General features: G+C 48.8%; 1 protein-coding gene across 1 annotated transcript in view; it reads left to right on the top strand.

The window, feature by feature from the left end:
- Positions 1-70: 70 nt before the first annotated feature.
- Positions 71-18748, top strand: part of ACSS2 (acyl-CoA synthetase short-chain family member 2) — a gene marked incomplete at its 5' end in the record, with an annotated part of 27747 nt that continues 9069 nt past the window's right edge. Inside the window, 5 exons of the mRNA XM_009876395.1 lie at positions 71-266; positions 16636-16727; positions 17224-17327; positions 17625-17697; positions 18436-18511. Of these exons, the coding sequence (XP_009874697.1) occupies positions 71-266; positions 16636-16727; positions 17224-17327; positions 17625-17697; positions 18436-18511 (541 nt within the window). The remainder of the gene's footprint in view (positions 267-16635; positions 16728-17223; positions 17328-17624; positions 17698-18435; positions 18512-18748) is intronic.

The raw sequence follows: 18748 nt of genomic DNA, 5'->3' as shown, positions 1-18748 counted from the left end.
TCTCGCTCCTTCAGGCGTTTATGTTGCTTCTCCCGCCCTGGGTGACAAGCTCTGGCCGTTGCCTTTGCAGAATTCTGGGGTGACATTGCTAAAGAGTTTTACTGGAAGAGCCGGCACACGGGACCCTTTCTGAAATACAACTTCGACGTGACCAAGGGGAAGATCTTCATCGAGTGGTTGAAAGGGGCAACCACCAACATCTGCTACAACCTGCTGGACAGAAACGTCAATGAGAAGAAACTGGGGGACAAAGTTGCTTTTTACTGGTAAATTTCTTTAATTATGGTGGGGAAGGTGTGTAAATACTATCCTAAAGTGTACAGTGCTCGCCTTTGCGTAGGCGAATTAAAACGTGGTAAAATTTTTTTTTAGTCTTTGTGGCGCTACGGCAGGTGTTTGCTCTCTGCGTTTGAGCAGAGCCATGCGATGGAGCTTCTCCTGGGACACACTGAAGTGGCCCAGCGTGACAGCTCCCGGCTTCCATCTCCGCCTTCGCAGGCGGCTCCGCTAAAAGCTCAGAGCAGCCAGACGGCGAGGAAGCAGGTGCCGCAACTCCCTGGTGAAGTAGGTAGATGGGGATAGAGATGTGGGAGGAGGAACAGCTAACATCCAGCAGCCAAAAGCTAATAAACCCCACATCTCTCTTCTTCATGGTTTGTGGGTCTGGCAAGTTTCCCCTCCTGTGCTGGGAAGGTTCTTCTAAAATCTGAGCTTATATATTGATTCCTTGCAACCCTGTGATGCCTTCAGAAAGGGTGGCTTCTCTGTTACCTTTGGGAGGAAAAGTTAACTTCCAGCCATGTCTGTCTGAAGTATGTTTGTATTGGCTTTTTTTTGTTTGTTTGTTTTTACCAGAGTAGTTACTAGCCTTAAAAACCACATGAAGCTTGATTTTTCTTCATGGTAATGCAAAAATAGGTTTAACTAATGATGCCCAGGATCCACAACTAATGCTCCCCTGCTGACCTGGCTCAGCTGGCACCACAGCTGTGTCCCTAATCTGAGAACGGCGCCTTGCCCACCCATGCGTTTTGCTGTTTCCCTTATGTAGTATGCATTTATGTTGCGTTGGTACGACTGTATGTGGCAGTACAGAAGCACAATTAAATATACTCATGAGGGACGCAATAACTCGTTAGGTAATGGCGAGTCCCTTCAGCAGAGCAGCTGGAGTCTTACTGTCATTGCAAGAAAAATACCAGATGCTCTAAGTGATTTTGTGCAGCAGAGGGATCCCCCCTGGCTCCCAGGTGTAAAGGTGACTGCGGGCTACCCTGCTGGAGAACCCAAATGTATTTATACCAGCGTTGTTCTGGCTGTGACTGTAAAATTAGATTTAGACTGGAGTTTCTATACATAGAGCAACCACTTCAGTAAAAGAATTATATGTACTGCCTAGCAAATAATTGAACTGATAAGACACAGGTAAAATGGTGGGAAGTGTTTACTTCCCTGTTAGTTAAGTACATACTTGCTCAGATGTGAAATGACTGCAGCTTCTGAATGAAAACTCCTTTGTAAACTCATTCAGGTAAAGGTGTGCCAGCACACGAGGCCATTTGGCAGGCCAGGGCTGGCAGCTGCGCTGCGGTTTATGGAGGGAGTGAGCACGGTGTTCTTCTTGCACGTAAATCTTTGGGTGACAAATAGACAGCAGCCTACCACTGTAATTTGGTCTTGGTAAAGATTTTTCTTGTTAGTTATTCTGGCAGTCTTTGTGGAGGGTATCTGTGATGCTGAGCAAACCTTGGAGTGGATTTTAAAGTGGTGGGTGTCTGTCAGGCGTGACGTTCACAGCGCTGAAGAATAAGGTCTCTTCCTCCTTAGCAGACAGCTTTCCCTGACTATTTTGGGATCAGCTCTCCCGGTGTGGCTCTGTCACAGGTGACTTGGCACTGGGGTGTCTGGGGCTGTTGGCTGGGAATGTCGCTGGGAGAGGCACACTGAACGCGACTCGTCTGGCACTGACCGGCAAACTCGTGGCACTGAGGGCTTGCGGAAGCGGGGCTAAGGGTTGTGGCTTGTAAAATTACCATTCTAGGAGCACCCACATATTTTTCTTCATCAACAAAATGTAATTGCTGTTGTCTTGTCCTTCCACGTTTTGTGTTTTAACACAATATTCAGCAGGCCTGTGTTCCTAGAGAACTTGAGACTTATCATGCTATATGAAAGGTCAAAAAAGAAGTGAGAGCCCCCAAAAGCCAAAGGGAATTCCTGGGAAAAACTTGGATAGTATTTATTATTTTTTTTAAAAATACCATTGCCACTTGCTTGCTTCTGAGAAGATCTATAGCCTGCTAGATGGGAAAGGTGCTTGTTATAAACCAAAGTATCAGTGACCAGCTCTATGAGAGCTTTGAAAAGGTACAAGACCCCATGGTCTTTGCTTTCAGAGAAGAGAAATTAGGGAGTAAAGGAATAATGTTTCAAGGCAGTGGTGAGCGTTTCAGAGATGTGTCCTGCCAGAACTCAGAGCTGCTGTGTGCTGCTGGCTGGTGCTGTCTCAGATTGTGCATGGAGGGGAAGGAGCGAGTGCTTCACCTGGATCTGTTACGGCCGAGCTTCCCTGAAGGTTCCTGCACCACCAGCAGTCTTGGGCAGCTCAGAGCGGCTCCACTCAGAGCGTCTGATCCCGAGCCACACGGAGTTGCTCTTTCAGCACAAAGGGCAGTACATGGGATTGCTTCATGCTGCATAGCTTGTACATAGGTGACGTTTACTGGTGTGATGTTGTCCTTTGGGTGCTGGTAGGACTATGTGGTTCAAAATGACCGTCCTGGGTCGGTGGGGTTACTAAGCTTGGATTTGGAGCATGTGTTGGATGAGGAATGACTGAGGGATCTGGGGCTGTTTAGCCTGGAGGAGACTGAGGGGAGACCTTATTGCTCTCTACAACTACCTACAGGAGGTTGTAGCAAGGCGGCAGTTGGTCAGTTCTCACCAGTGGCGAGTCATAGGACAAGGGGAAATGGCCTTAAGTTGCACCAGGGGAGGCTCAGGTTGGATATTAGGGAGAATTTCTTTACTGAGAGGGTTGTCAGCCATTGGAACAGGCTGCCCAGGGAGGGGTTGAGTCACCATCCCCGGAGGGGTTGAAGAGACGTGTAGATGTTACATTGAGGGACATGGTTTACTGATGTTGACAGGGCTGAGGCAAAAGCTGGACTCAATCTTGAAGGTCTCTTCCAGCTGAAAATGTTCTATGATTTGCATTTTCCCTGTTGGCTGTTTCACTGTGACATCTCTTGCTACTTGTGAATGCTACAAGTATTTCTGTTTCTGCTGCTTTTGATTCCTCTTTCTCTGTTTGGTATTGCTGATGTGGCCTAAAAAGGAACAGAAACTCCAGGAAATGTTTTCTGATAAAGCGCCGCTCTCAGAAGTAAAATCTCTTTCATAACTGCCTGGAAAAGCTGGTCAGTAACACTGGTTACTGGGCAGGTTAGTACCAGTGGTGGCTTTTGCAGGTGAAATGTGCTGAGCAGGCGAGCCGGGACACTGAGGGCACTTGCAGGAGACTCGAAGCAGCGCCGAGGACCTCGTTTGCGGTGGATGGTGTTAATTAGAGCAGGAGCAGTGGCGTATGCCTTCCCTGTGCTGTAGGCACACCTGCGTCAGGTGGGGAACCCTTAGTGCTGTGTATTAATCATCTCGTATAAACGTCAGCCTGGGCAGCTTGTGGAGGTCAAAATATACCCAGGTGGGAATTGGAGAAGAGCAACACCTATCACAAACCTCTCTCTAATTAGGCCCCGGGGGATGGAGCCAGTTCTCCACGTAACCTGTGCACGGCTGAAGCGCTAAGTTCCTGCCTTGGTTTCTCGTACTCCCAGCTGCAGTACTGGTGGGACCGGGGCAGGAGGTAGAGCTATACACTCTATTTTTAGTCTCCCTGTAGCCTAGATGCATGAACTTATGCTGCTGGCTTTTATCATTTTTTGGAGTGTGTATCAATTTTCTGCCTTGTTTTCAATGGTTGCATATGAAATAACACACCTAGAAAGGAAAACCAAAGATAATAAAGGCTGACGGAGCCTACTGGAGCTTTATTTAAACAAAAGAATAACTGCCTATGGTTCTAATTCTGGGCCTAGGACAAACATGATGTGCAAAGATAAAATAAAATAAAATGGAGAAGGTGCTTAGTTTCTGTATTTGATTTTTTTTTTTTAATATAATAAAGGACTTAGGGGCTTACAGCTGTGAATTTTCTTCCAATAAAACTTTCTGTAAGGAAAACAACAACTACAGAGCATGTTTTAAAAACCAAAAATACCCACAAAACAAAACAAAAACCCAAACAACCCAACCAAAACTGACAAAACAAAAATAAATGTCCCGAGCACTTCTGGAGGTTTTTATCAGGAAACTGGAAATTCTCGTTTATGGACAGCAGCCTTCCAGAGAGGATACAGGTTGTCAAACACCGCTTTGGTCTAAATGTGCTGCTGGGCTGGAATGGGACAAGCCCACATTTGCTGGTTCCTGCCTGTGCTCCTCGATCTGGTGGCTGTTCCTCGCCAGGGAGTGCTTCGTTCTGGGATGTGCCATCCCTGAGCCACAATGGAAGCTGGATGAAGCCGTGTGTCAGTTGAGTTTCTGCTCTTCTGTCTGCAGGAGTCATCTTGCCTCGAACTACTGAGAGCCAAGTGCTTGGTCTCCGTAACGCAGAGCAGCCCCGTGGTTTGTCTTTCCCTTTAGCTACCTTTGCAGGTATCAGCCTTCCGTTGCCATCATACACACAGGTGCTGTGGCTGAGGCTGCTGGCTGTTAACATCCAGGCTTTCAGAAATGCTTAGTTGTAGCCACATTCCACACGATGCGCTCAGCTCTGCTACTCCCACGCGCTTCAGGACTTGGGAGTGTCCCGTGCCAGACTGACTCTTGGTTTCTTTGGTAACTTCCTGGCTGGCTTATACTTGCAGTGATGCAGCCTCTTTCAACACTGTTCTGGGTAGTGAAAGCATATCCCGAAGTCGCACAGTTGATGGTCTTGGCAAGGTGTTAACTATTTTGGAAGCGTTGCTGGACAGTACAGTGCTCTGCTTCTGAAAATCCAGCGGTTTAGGTGTCCCTGGTAATAAAAGACATTGAATGTCCTTGTATTTTATTAAACTATACATCTTTTACACTCCTTTAAGGGCAATGATTGTTGTAGCTTTCTGTCATGGATGGTGGGTTTTGTGAAATCTGCCAGCCTGGGAATGGGTTTAAAACAAAGCTGATGGTCTCAGAGCTGCGTGGGCAGTGTAAGAGTGGGAACATCACCAGAAACCTGATACTAAAGCAAGGAGTAAAGGAAGTAACTATTGTAGCTCAGACACACCTAGGTCACGTATTTTTCTGATTTCTTTGGTGGAATTCTTCTGCTCCTAGCTCTGGGACAGTCCCCAACCCCTGTGTTTGGTGCTGTGACAGTAGTGTGAGCAGCCGCCGTGCTTGGGTCCTCGTATATAAAGACAAACTGGGACAGGAGGGACTCATCGCTTGTCCTCAGTGTGGCTCCCTGGCTTTTCTCCCTTGGTGAATGGAGTCTGCATCTTCAGACTCAAAATTAACTGATTTCATGTAATTGTTCCGATCGTCCCTCTGCACGTTTGGTCACAGATGAGACAGTGGAGGAGGACAGTCACAGAGGAGGACAGTGCTGCCCCAGGGCAGCCTGGTGATTCCTGCTTAAGGGTCTGGAGTTACTTGGTTTGGCCTGAGGGTCTGGAAAACACTGGGGCCATGGTCTGAAGCTTGTTTCCAAAGGCTGTATGTGTGTATGCTGAGACCTGGCACCTGCCAGTTTTCTCCTGTCGTATCTTGGGGTTCTCCTGTCCCAGGTGAGGTTGTTAATGGCTTGCACTTGTGTGCTGCATTCTCTTTGTTACTAGAGACATCTCTGAGATAGGTCCCAGGTGAAAGACCTCATGCCAAAGGGATGAACTATATATGTGAGAGCAATCAGATACTTTCTTCAGGCAGATGCTGCCCTGTGGGCTTCCCGTGTGGGGGCTGTGCTTTCCTGGAGGTTGTGAGTCAATATTTTGAGCACGGTGTTACTCAGACAGCTGGCAGGCACGAAGTTGTTTGACATTGTATTTCCCTTCTGAGGGCTGACTTGGAAGCAGAGCTTGAACTCATCCCTGCCAGTTATGCATGCTGGTTTGTGGGGAGGTGCTGGGAAGGATGGTTGATTTGACGTTTTGAAGATCTAGAGTCCCGTTCCTGTTCTTCAGAGCCTTTTCCATCAGAGGATGCAGGGCAGGGCAGGAGTGAGGAGCTGGCAAGTGCTCTGAGCCTTGTGCTGTTCTGCTCTGCAGTTCACCAGAGGAAGGGGACATGTATTAAAGGTTGGTGACCTCTTGATTACACAGTGTCTGTGGCCTCCTGGGGTTTTGCCCATTCAGAAGCACTGCTGAACTTGTGCCTCTGTGGGAGGGCATTCAGCATTATTGATGATTTTTACTGGAAGTAGCTTTTACTGATCTCAGATAACCTAAATCCTGCTCCTTTAAGCAGAATGGGACTTTCTTCTTATGTTAATTCAAGTCTGTGAAGAAAAAAGGCACTCGGGCAGCACTTGTGTGGTTGTTCCATGGCCAAGCAGTAAGGAGAGGGGTCTTGTAAGCTCTCCTGCCTGGAACACCCACTGGCAGCAGCCTTGAATAAGGCAAGCAGCTTTCATGGGGATTGTGTCAGAGCTGCTTGCTCCAAGCCTTTTGCTCTGAAACCCTTGGTAGCCACTACTGGCAGGGATACAGTGTCCATTTATATAAATACAAGGGAAGATCCAGGAAGTATTTGACCAGGTAAACAAGTTGGATGTCAGCAAGTGCCCAGGATTAGATGGCATGTGCCCCAGAGGATTGCAGGAACTCAAATGTGAAATTGCAGAGCTGCTGGCCAGGGTATGCGGTGTGTTACTGCAAAGGACCGGGAAGGTGCCAGCTCCACCCCTTCTAGAGAGGAGGGTCCTGGGAACCAGTAAATCCAACTTGCATCCCTGGGGCTGCGGTGAACCTGTATGTGTGGACCGGTGCAGTCTGATGGGAAAGGAGATGGAGCTGCTGTGAAGTCCTGCTGCAGAGCTGCCGGAGCGCGAGGCGGGCAGCACTGAGCTCAGGGACGCGGCTGTGTTCAGACTGCCTGCATCGGGCTTCCTGCAAAACGTTGTTCAAGAGCGTAATTTAACTGTGAAGGGAAGCCAGGTCTTTCTTACGGAGCTGATTTAGTCTTACTCTTTGCTTCCTTGCTTTTAATTGTCTCTTTTCAAGACCAGCAGCAGCTCCCCCAAGGATCAGTGTTGAAACTCAGCTGCTGATAGTGGCCAGGCTCATGTACCTCCATAAACAGCATCTCCTGCTGCTGCTCCTGGAGTAAAAACCACCAGTCCCTGGTTCTGACCCAGCAGGATATTTTGTTATCGTCCAAGAGGCTCTTGACTGAGCTGCTGTGAACATCCCAGTGCTGAAGTGCAATGCTGCTGTGCCAATGAGACCTGTGGTGGCCTTTATGTTCTTATTTAGTACTTTTTTCCTCATACTGCTTTGACAGAGGGTCTGGTTCTGTTGATTAAACATGAGAGATTTAATAATTTTTCACTAACTGCTTCTTACACTCCTATCTTAAAATTTTGGCTCATGCTCTATCCAGAGCTGCCTTTCTGTGTGGTTCTGGGTATGTGGTTGCACAGTAACTACCTGGGGGAGTAGCGAGGGGTGTGCGTGCACAGACAAGAGCTGCTGGATTTTCTTATATCTGTGTAACTTGTATCTTATAACGCTGGCAGATATTACAGGCGCCTTGATATGTTTTAGGAATAGTTTACTTACTGTGGGGAGGGGCACCGTGGTTTTGCAGTGATGGCACGTTGTGAGTGTTGGCAGGAAAGCTGAAACTTGGGGGATAAATGGAGCTCATGGGCAGAGAGGGTGGCAAACTCCTGCACACATTCAAGAAAGATCAGAGCCTTCAGTTTGCCTATTGGACCGGAAAACCTGATTATTTTATTTTAGCTCTGTGAAAGGCTTTTCTGCGGTTCCCCTGCTGCCCTAGAGTGACTGGAGCAGAAGTGGACAAGGACTTGAGCTTGCTGTGGATGAGACGTGCTCCGAGCAGTGGTGTTGACAGGACACAAAGCAGTCAGGCTTTGCCGAAAGCGATGCGAGTGGGTGCTTGCTCCGAGCATGGCGTTTTGTCTGGGGGTCGTTGTGTTTGGTGGGCTTCTCGTGCTCAGAGCTCTTCGGCTGTAGTATCGATTGCCAGTGCTTTGGCAAGAGCTCTCTCACCAGCACAGTGAGTTTGCCTTTTGCTTCTGTGCCCTGCCCCGGCTCAGCACTGTTTGTGCCGGGCTTCAGTTCTCTGTTTGCGTTTCTGCACGTCACTGGTTCTGAATGGCAGAACGCGGGGATGGGAAATCGCGAGCCCTGGCAGCTTTTCAAAGCCCGTTGTTTTCACCATTGCCACCTCCCTTCTTTAGGGGAATCCCTCAAGGAAATCCTGGTTACTTTTTCACACCTGGGTGCTTGATAGTGAAGCATATTTTGCACTCCTGTTGCCGCTGACCATCTTGTAAGAGATATTCCATGTACAGAACGAGGTGACAGTGCAGCAGGTGACATCTGGCTGCCACCTGTAGAGGTTTCTGAGGCATGAAGTTGAAATGTCCCCCAAAAGTCTGTTTACAAGTTTAATTTCCTCACATGGCCTTGATGGATATTGTTTGAACTTCTATTGAAACCAACTTGCCTGGCTTTCAGTGTCTTTAGGTCTCAAAATTTTGGTGGTGTGCTCCATCCAGAGATGCAGAATTTCCCAAACTGAGGCGTTTCCCAGCTGCGAGCGGCTTGTTTGCTCTTTTACTTATAGAAGCTTCATCCAGGATATGTTTTACAGCCCGACTGCAAATTGTTTAAACAAGGAATCATCTGTATCGTGCTGGAAATAAGCTCTCCTCCTGCTGGGCCGGTAAAAATAGTCCATGCTCCTCTGAAAATATTACTTTTGGTAAACTTTTAAAATGTTTCCTTTCACGTCAAACTCTTGCATTCTTGGGCAGCATTCTGGATTTGGCTCGCAGGGTTCGATGTGCTGGCTGAGGTCAGCCAAACTCAGTGACATACTGAGTAAGCCTTGCATACGAGCTCCGTTGCAACACTACTTAATCATTTTGTTTAACAAAACTTCTTGTTTGTTTTTTAAAAATATCTTAAACTTTCCTCTAAATAAAATAGATAACAAAGCTACCGTTTTTCTTCACTGGCCGTTCTCCTGTGTTGTAAAATCCTTCAGAAAGTAAGAAGGTAATTAGGGTTAGTGCATATCCACTTGATTTGATGGTTACTCATTACCAAGTTAGTAAAGAAAACATGAAGCCACAGAGCAACAAGAATTCCTTCTGCTGCTGAGCCAGAACCTGCCAGTGCAGAAACTGCTGACACCATTACCGGAGTACTCACATGGGTCTGTAGGACTCATAAACTGCCTTATTTTGTCAAATGTGTCAAAGTAATAGCGCGTTTCCCTTGAAGAGGGGCTTGCTGACTGCTGTCCATCCTCTGAAACTGTCACCCTTGTGTTCTGGCTCTCGGGTGGGAACGCAGGGCGTACAAACTCCCTCCTGTGGACTTTACTAACATTGGATCATGAACCAGCAGCAGCGTAAACCAAGAGTTGTCGGTTCCGTTAGAGGTGTTTGAGCATCCTGCAGTCTAGAGGAAAGGGCTCAAAGTAGATTTTAGAGCGTAGCCCAGCAGGTGAGGGGGAAAATTGGAGGGAATTTTGGAAGGTCGATTAATAAACGAGTGGTTTTTGGAGCAGTCGCCACTTCCAGCTGGGCTTTGCAGGCATTGGTCAGGGCGTAGTGAAGTGAATGTTGTTGGGCTGCACAAGATATAAATGTTATTTCTTTAGATGCCTCTGATACTTGTTCAGGTTCTGAAAGTCCGCAGATAGAAAGAAGAGCTGAGAATGTATTTAATAAGAAGGAAAAAGAGAAAGATTGATGCATTTTTTCCCATGGCATGCTAGCAACCATGCGGAGTGTTGAGCGTTTGCTGCTGCGTTTCCATATGGCTATTTTTAAAGGTGATTAGAAGACTGATTCCCTGATCTTAGAGCAGATGGTGGCCCAGTGTCCCTTCAGAAACATGCCCAGTTTTGTAATATATGGACATGGTAACACCTACATTTGAGTCAGTCGGGCCAGAGAGGGGGGCGTTGGGAGCTGGGACGCGGCGCAAAGCCTGTCCCAGCACCGTTTGTCAGCCTGGCTTGAGTTTCTTTCCAGCAATAGGAACCCGATCATTCCAGACACACCATCAACTTCTAGTTGAGATGGTTTGACTCTGAGATGGACTTGACCGTCGAGCTTTGTTAGACCCTACCTACGTATATGGGGGCCACTGGAGAGGAAACCCTTAGGGTGGTTTTAACGCAGGTTGCAGTTAACTGTGGTTTGAGACGGTAAATTGATAAGGTTTTTCTTTTCCCTGGGATTTCCGTTGCCAGGTTTACTTAACAGTGTTCTCGCAGTGCTGCCAAGTATTTCTGAACATACTGGGAAAGCCTTTTCACCAGCCCCTCCCAGGCTACGCTCCATCGTTACACAACTTATTCTTTGTCGATCCTTGTCACGATGCAAGGGGATTTGGGCATGGCTACCGGGACTGTAGTGACTGAGCTTTCTGGTAAATCAAAACACCTCTCAGCCTTCCCAGAACCCCTTTGGGAATTTGCTGCCATGTGTTACTGTAGTAGGAGACAGGTGACGTTAAGCGTGGCCAGTCTGTCCTGGTATTATAAAATAGTTTCAGTAAGGTTTTTTTTGCAAACCTGTTTCAGCCCCTCTGGAGTCAGCAGTGCAGACCCTTCTGCTTTGACCAGTCTTGTCTAGAGTGTTACCATATGCAACTTAAAGCTCTTTTTTTTTTTGATTAAATGGTGTCTTTTCCTGATTATCTTTTACAGCTGGTCTCCCCAAACTTCACGTTTCAACATAATCTGTTTTCTCAAGGACAGGTTTTAAAAGCTCTCTCCTCTCCAGTGCTGTTCCAGTGCCAGGTGGGATAAGCTAGGAGGAAGCAATCGTATTCTTTTTCAGTTTTGACGTCGGTTGTTCCCGAGCTGTCTCCAAGCAGACCCTTCTTCTGGTTGCAGGTTTCCTGGGTCTCCTGAGAACAGCTGAGGCCAAGCGGGAGCCTTGTGAGCAGCTGGTGGCCGCAGTGGCCGAGCACGCAGCCCGTGCGTGCCAGCGCAGCCATAGGGAAGCCCCGGGGCTCCAGCTGCCCACGCGTCGGGCACATGAGCCCGTTCCCCAGACGGCAGGAGTTTGGCCTGGCTGAGCTCCACCTGGCATTTCGGCTGCTCTAATTCGGGATGTGAGGCAGGTCGGGGAGCCACGAGCCCATGAGGAGGTGCCTATGGGAGAGGAAAGCTCCGTCCTTCGCCTCATAGCACGTGCTGGGGACAGGCTGCTGGTGGAGCAGGAGCTGGAGAGCTTGCTGTCTCCCTCCAACCTCTCCAGCACCAGCTTGGTCCCATGCTTAGGAGGGATTTGGGGCTCTAAAGGTGTCTTAGTTTAAGTGGCACCAGAGATGTTTTGGAGTGGACATTCCCACAGTGCCCATCTCTGCTCTGCTGGAGGCTCTCCACGGTTCCCCACCATGCAAATTCTTCCCGTGACATTGCATCATCTGGGGAAGGGTCCTTTCCCTCTTCAACACCTTTTTTCAGTCTGGGAAACTGTGTTTTCGTAAGGGCACTTTCCAGTAGCTAAAACACAGAGCCTTCCTTCAGCACTGAGCAAAACTGCTCCGTGGGCTGCTGTCGCCTCTCTGCCAGTTGGGGAATGAAATGGGGTGGCTTTGAAGTGATTTGTTTTGCTCTGAAAACTCACCTTCAAGGTGCCCAACACCCCAGCTGTGCTTGGTAACTTTGGCTTAATGCTTTTATTTCAGGGTGATATGGTCACTGGAACTTAGAGGAGAACCTTAAGTGGTCTTCAGCCCCTTTGGTTCTCAGAAGGAGCATTTACAGGGGTCAGACAGGCTTTGGCTTTGTGCCCTAGTTTGCTTTAGTCTGTGGTTTTTGCGATTCTGCCTGTCTGCATATCTGCAGATGGTCTGGGAGATCTTGAAAACTTGCAGCACTTCGCTTGCTTGGCTTCACTTCATCATTTTCTCCGATACACCAGCTTCTCTTAGTGGTGTTCTAACCCTTGTAAACCACAATGATCATCGGCAATTACCTTGAAAACCATAATTCCCTCCGATGCAACCTTGGCCTTCCTGCTGCTCCATGCGAATGCTGTGGCAGCGCTGCGCGGGGAAGCTGCCTCATCCGTTACTCAAACAGGTTACGCAAGTAATTTTTCTGTAGAAATCTGGAGAGAGACAGAAGCCAAACAGCGTTGCTGGTTTTTTTTCTTGAGTCATTTGGCTGCCCTGGGACATGTGCATCCCCTTGGCCACCGAATACAACTACACAGAGGACATACAATACTACATCTTTGCTAGCCAGCGTGGTTATCTAACAGGGAAGCTTGACTCGATTTAGCACCGTGTGGAGCCAGTCTGTGGCTCTGCATCCCCAAGGTCAAACTCCCGGCTGCGCAGGCCGTCAGTCCCTGAGCCTCCCCTAAGTGCGGTTGTGTCGTGGAGGTGACAAGTGTTGAGGTTCCTCACCTGAAGTTTTTTTTTCCCTCCTGTGTATTTGCTTCATCAGTGGGTGATTCGGCTGAGACCATACAGCCAAAAAATGCCTTTCTCGAGCTGAGCGTGCCCGCAGTGTATAAACATGGGCTCCTCAAGTGCTAAAGAACTCCGATACACTCCTGCTGCGACCTGGGTGATATTTGAAAAGTTTTGGATTATTGCTAAATGAGATGATGCGAGAAACATCAGACTGTGTTTCACCGTGTATTTCATCTAACGATGTATCTGGGAATTTTGGGGAGCTGAAAATTGGTTTTTGCTTTCAGAAGAAGGCTTCCTGTTAGGTCAAAGATTGCACGCAAGCAGTGGCAGCAGTGCCGGTGCCAACGGTTTTCATCAGCAGTTCTTAGGAGAAGGATGTGTTCAGAGGGTGTCGGATTCTGCCGGGCTTGGGCTGCACGCTCTGCCTATGGAGATGAGCACTGCGGTGATGTTTTCAGAAGTGTGAGGGGTTTTATTTTATGTTTATTTCTTTTTCAATTTAATTTGAACAAGCAAGTCCATGTGAGGCACGCGGGACTGACAGCTCTTGCTTCTGTCCGATGAGCACTGAAGGGAAGATGCTGCTCGCAGAATTTCGCTGCCAGGAGTTCACAGGCTCGCTTTTGATGTGCTTGGTAGCGTGCAAGTGGGCATTCCTTTAAATTTCCCATCTAAAATACATAATTCTTTAGGCTTTTGTGCCAGAGGAGAGGTCGGAGCACTCTCTGAGTGCTGCTGTAGGCCGCCGAGTGTAGCTGTGGGCACTCCAAACTATTTTCAGATGCAGGGACACTTAAAGCCATCGCTTGCTCCTGACAGACTGCTCGAAGGCCTTTTGCTGGGGATGCAGTGAAAGGCAGCATCTTGTCCTGAAGAAACGTGGACGTGACTTGTTTCCCATTAAGCACAAGATCGTCTTCAAATCTGAAGCCTGAGGTTTCCCTCGCTGAAGCTTGTGGAGCTCACTCGCAGTCACGCACATGAATGGACAGGGCTTTGAAAGCCCTCTGAAAATCCTTGCTGAAGTTCTAATCCTTGCTGAAGTTTTAACTTCTCTTTGACTTTGCTCTGTGTTTCTCCTGCAAGTGCCCTGTGTGCTTTGAGGACAAGCCTGGGCGTGTTCCCTGGCCTGAATTTCCCTTCTGGAGTCTGGCGAGGAGGAGGAGGAGGAGGACCTGGCATATTTGGGATATGCAGGAATGTCCGAGCAGTGCCTCGAGCCTGGTACCCAGAGGGCAATCACAGGGGCTGCAACCTGGCTGCCATCTCCCCTCAGCTGCGAGGCCATCGTAGGGTGCTCAGTGCAGCCTTTTTCATAGGTTCTGTCCCCATCCCACCATCAGCCCATCTCCAGGCAGCAGTGACCACCCCAGCCTGAAGCGAATCAGCACCTGTGGAGGGAGACCTGTTTGCAGGGCAGGGCATGGCCAGGCTCTCTTAAAATCTGTTTAGGAGATGCATTAGAAATGCAGCCAGTGAAGGCTCAAGGCAGGGAGCCGAGCCCTCCTGGAGCGCGGGTTTGTGGCATCCGAGAACTCCCAAGTTTTGCTCACGAGGCAGAGCCCTCCTCTCCCTTACGGGTATTGCAACGCTGAGTTGATGAACAAACCCCATCTCCCTGGTACGGGGAGCCGACGTGTCCTTGGCTAAGCTGGCCACCAGGCGAGCCCCCGAACAGCCGCGGGCTGCCGGCCTGCCTTCCACAGGGAGCTTCCCAGGTGGGACAGCCTGTGCTAGTCTTCCTCCTGAGGTGTTTCTTTCTTGGAAAAGGTTGCAAGTGTATTCTGTGCTGCAGCAGAGCACAGGCAAAGCAGGGGGTCCCTCCTCCCTGCACTGTTCTGCAGATTTACCCTGGGCTAGGATGCACAGGGTCTGCCCACAGCACCCAGCAAGGCACCAGTGCAGAGATCTTCAGGTGAGGGATTAGTGGGCTGGGATGCCCCAGCTTGCATTTAGAAGCGTTATAATTGTCTTTAAGAGATATTTCGTGGTGGGGTTCACGGCTGAGGGGCAGAGCTGCCCACACAGCAATACTATACGTCTGGACCTGAGCAGGTTTGCACAATGCTGGCCTTGATGTTGCTGCACCTGTGGTGAAGAAGCACGAAATAAAACCTCTGAAAGGTGAGGGAAGGCGCTTAGTGTGAAGCCAGATGCAACGGGAGCAGATGCTCTTCCTTTGAGCCAGATCAGTTACAGCTGCTCAGTCCAACACTGGAATCAGCTCCGGCATCTTTGACCCTCAAGTAGTAAAATCAAAAAGGCAACTCTGATTTGCTGGTTTCCCTTTACTAGCTGAGCTCCCTGCTGTAAGGGATCTCGTCTAATGGTTTCACATGTCATTTAGCTCAAAGTGATGCTCTTGGTTACGATGGGGAAAGGAGAGGAAAACACATGGAGGCCTACCCTGCGCACTAGTTCTCATTCCAATCCTTTTCTTTTTCTTGGCATTCTTGTTTCCCTTCCACTTTGCACTTAAAAGGGGCCCAATTTACATAAAGGATCAAGCAGGGAATGCCCTTTCAGAAGCCACTGGTGGGAAGGTGCACTGCCCTGTGTGTCCATGGACCCGAGGGCTGCAGAACGCTGAGGAAGCCAGGAGTATAACTCAGTATCAAGAGGAATAAGTCTAGTTTTTAAGACCCAAGAGTAACTTTTGATCCAAACATAACCAGGAGTTCGGAACCCCCTGTTCTACATGGGACAGGAGGTACAGAGCTTGTGTCAGCAGAGCTGTTTCCAGCGGGTCCATGTCTGCCGTTGGAGCACATGCTCACCGTTGTGCTGACACAGAGCGGCACTGAGTTACCCAAGAAATGAGGGTGTTTCTTGGTGCATTTCTGCATCATGGGAGCCCTCCCTCTCTTTGTGTTACTGGGGAAAGGGTAGCAGTGGTTAGTTTTAGCTGGAGTTCAGTACATATTGTTTGTACACTCTGGACTGTTTGGGATGTTAAAGAAGTGAGATTTCTGTTCCCAACTTAGATGGAGCCTGGCTGCAGTCCTAAGGGAGGACACAGCCTGGAGGTGATTCCTGGCTCCTCCCCAGCACCAAGTGTTGTTTTTCATTTGGCTGCACATGCTGTCAGCTGAGAGCGATACCCCTATTCTTTCGTGGCTCACTCCCGTTTCTGTGCTGGCTGCCTCGGAGGGGGGACCTGGGAAAGCGTCTCCTGCCTCCCTGGGTGTGGGAGAGCACTGCTGTGTGAGTGTGAAGTCACTGGAAAAGTTCTGTTAAATCTTCCCTGGGGAGTGCCACCTCATTTGCATGGCTGAGGCATTGTGTCACATTAGGATTAGGTGGATTTTACTTTGGTAGGAAACCATTTCCCTGAGGACGTGGCATTCCTCTTCCAACTCTGGGTGCAGCTCTTGGCTCCTCTTCCCATCGGTGCACAGAACGGCACTGGACTGGTAGCAGGTTTGGTTCGTGGAGGACCACAGAGAGAATAATGCAGTGCGGGTGTATTTATGTATGACCTTGGAAAACAAGACAGCCCTTGACACCTCATCCCAGTGCATCAGGTGGTGGGTATTTAAGGGCTGGATATTGCTGCACAACAACACTGGCCAACGTGTCCTGCAGGCATAAGTGGTTGTGAGCAAGGGGTCCCTGCCATAAATCCCAGCCCACTCTTGAGCCTGTGCACTCTCAGCTTTGGTTCTGTTGGACCTTTCTTGCCCCTCTGAAAGTACCATGTATTTCCACTGTACGCATTCGGTTGCTTTCAGGTGTAGTGATCTACGTGGGGATGGGGACTTCAGACTGAATTTTCCTAATATTGGAGAACTTTAGTCCAGGATTAGATTTCTGGGATTTCGTTACTCTGTGCTTGGAAGGGCAGGTGAGGACATATGTGTTGTCCAAAGCAGCGAGTACCTCTGAATTTGCAGTGTCACTCTTACCTTGCAATGCTTGTACAGTGGTGAACATTATCTTGCTTTTCTAGGGAAGGCAATGAACCTGGAGATTCTGCGAAAGTCACGTACAGCGAGCTGCTGCGCAAAGTCTGCCAGTTTGCCAGTGTCCTCCGCAGCCAAGGTGAGCGGCTGAAGCAATAGGATGGTGGGAAGGCATGACACCAGGGGTTTGGAGATCGGGTTCGTTTCTTCTGTGGTTGCCAACCTGTTGAGTAGTTCTGAGTGCAGATTTGCTCTGCAACGCCCTTGTGGAGATTCATCTCCAGCTCTGTCTGTAAAAACTAATCAATGCTGGTCATGTCAGCTATACAACAAAGAAATCTGTGCTCAACACTTCCTGCTCTGGGGATTTTCCAGCGAGCATTGGGCACCAGTTCCCTTTCTGCCTCTTTCAAAGCCTGTATCCAATGAGAACATGGAATGTTCATTGCAGTCATCTTACGAGAGCCATAGGGCTTGGAAGGCAAAACCCAAGGCTGGTTCAGGTCTACCTCCAGCTGAAGCTTTATTGCATACATATAAATGTTGATTTAAAATCATGTTTCTTTCTGTATCCCGTTCTTCTGACACGTAACGTGTTTGTTTTGACAAACACCGCGTTCATTGTCCCTCCGCAGGCGTGAAAAAAGGAGACCGGATTTCCATCTACATGCCGATGATCCTGGAGCTGATTGTAGCCATGCTGGCCTGCGCTAGGATTGGAGCTCTGCACTCCGTCGTGGTACGAACGAGCCCTTCGAGTCGTTCTCAGTGCTGAGCTCTTTGTGGGGAGCAGCTCTTTGTTTTTGGGGGAAGGAGCTGGAAAGATGGGTGCTGGCCATGAGATGAATGGAAACGACGTTCAAGTGTTGCTGTTTCCCGGCCCTTTTCTGCATTAGCTGTGGGTTGAGCTCCTTGAGCTCTCTCCATCAGTGCCTGGTGGTATCCTTTACCGTGGGTGAACGACACGGCTGTGGTTGGGCTTTTTGGGTTGGATTTTTTTCTGTTCTTGCTGACTCGGTTGTGCGATCTCTGTCAGTTTGCAGGTTTCTCAGCAGACTCTCTTTGCGAGCGGATTCTTGCCTGCGGGTGTTCTCTCCTCATCACGGCAGGTAAAACAGGGATCTGTGCCCCTGGGCCGTTACTGTTACCTGGCTGAAAGGTCTGTTTTAAATGCTTGTAGCTGTGCTTGAGCACTTTTTGCCACTTTGAACGTACACTGAAGCATCTAAGCAGCCCGCCCACTTTGTCCTGTAAAGCGCAGTGTCACCAGCTGCTAATAGCATGTTTCCAGACACTTCTCATCCATGTTCCCCTTCAAAATTAGCCAGATGTTTGCAAGATGCGTCACTGATGAGGAAGTCCCCATATGAGAATACCCTCCCTTCCTAATTTCAAGGACACTTGTGCTGCAACTCTCAGCCTTGCAAAGCAAGGGCTTAAGAAAATAATTTTTAAGAAGGGACATGTAAGCCCACTACATTTCCCCAACTGGTTTTGCAGTAGTGCAAAAAAAAAAAAGTATTTTTATTAGTATGTCCATGGCATGGAAGAAGACCCACTGAACTACAGTCTATGTTCTGACCTCATTGGGTTAATTCCCACAGAATATTCCCGAGAGTTTTGTGGAGTCAGATTGGAACCTCTCCCAGGGAAGGAATTTCACTGTTTCTCTCGGCATCTGTTTCTCTAGGCTAAAAGGATGAATTTGGAAACTTTTCCCATCGGCTGCCTGTCTGCTTTCCCTCACTCTCGTGCCTGAGCTTTGCTCTGCCCTCCTGAAACTCCTAGTTACCTCCAGCTGTCCCAGACTGTGAAGCAACTCTAATGTTTTCCATCCCGTTTTGCAGATGCCTTTTATCGGGGGGACAAGCTTGTCAACTTGAAGCAGATTGCAGACGAAGCCCTGCAGAAGTGTAAAGACAAGTAAGTAGGGATTCCCTTGTAAGCAGGGCTTCGCTGCTGAGATCCGCAGTGAAAATGGAACTTTTCAGAGGTGGGAAGTTTCTGCAGCAGGTCAGACATGAGGAATAGTACATGCTTCAGCTCCCTCGTCCTAAAAAATATTTTAACTTTCCTCTTGTCCGTTCTGACCTGAAGGCCGTGTTCTACCTCCAGTGCTGCCTGTAAAGCCCACGCAGGCCGAGCTTAGCCCCTGCCTGC

This window comes from Apaloderma vittatum, unplaced genomic scaffold, assembly GCF_000703405.1.
Source record: "Apaloderma vittatum isolate BGI_N311 unplaced genomic scaffold, ASM70340v1 scaffold15399, whole genome shotgun sequence".
Lineage (NCBI taxonomy): Eukaryota > Metazoa > Chordata > Aves > Trogoniformes > Trogonidae > Apaloderma > Apaloderma vittatum.
This window is presented reverse-complemented; position numbering and strand designations above follow the sequence as displayed.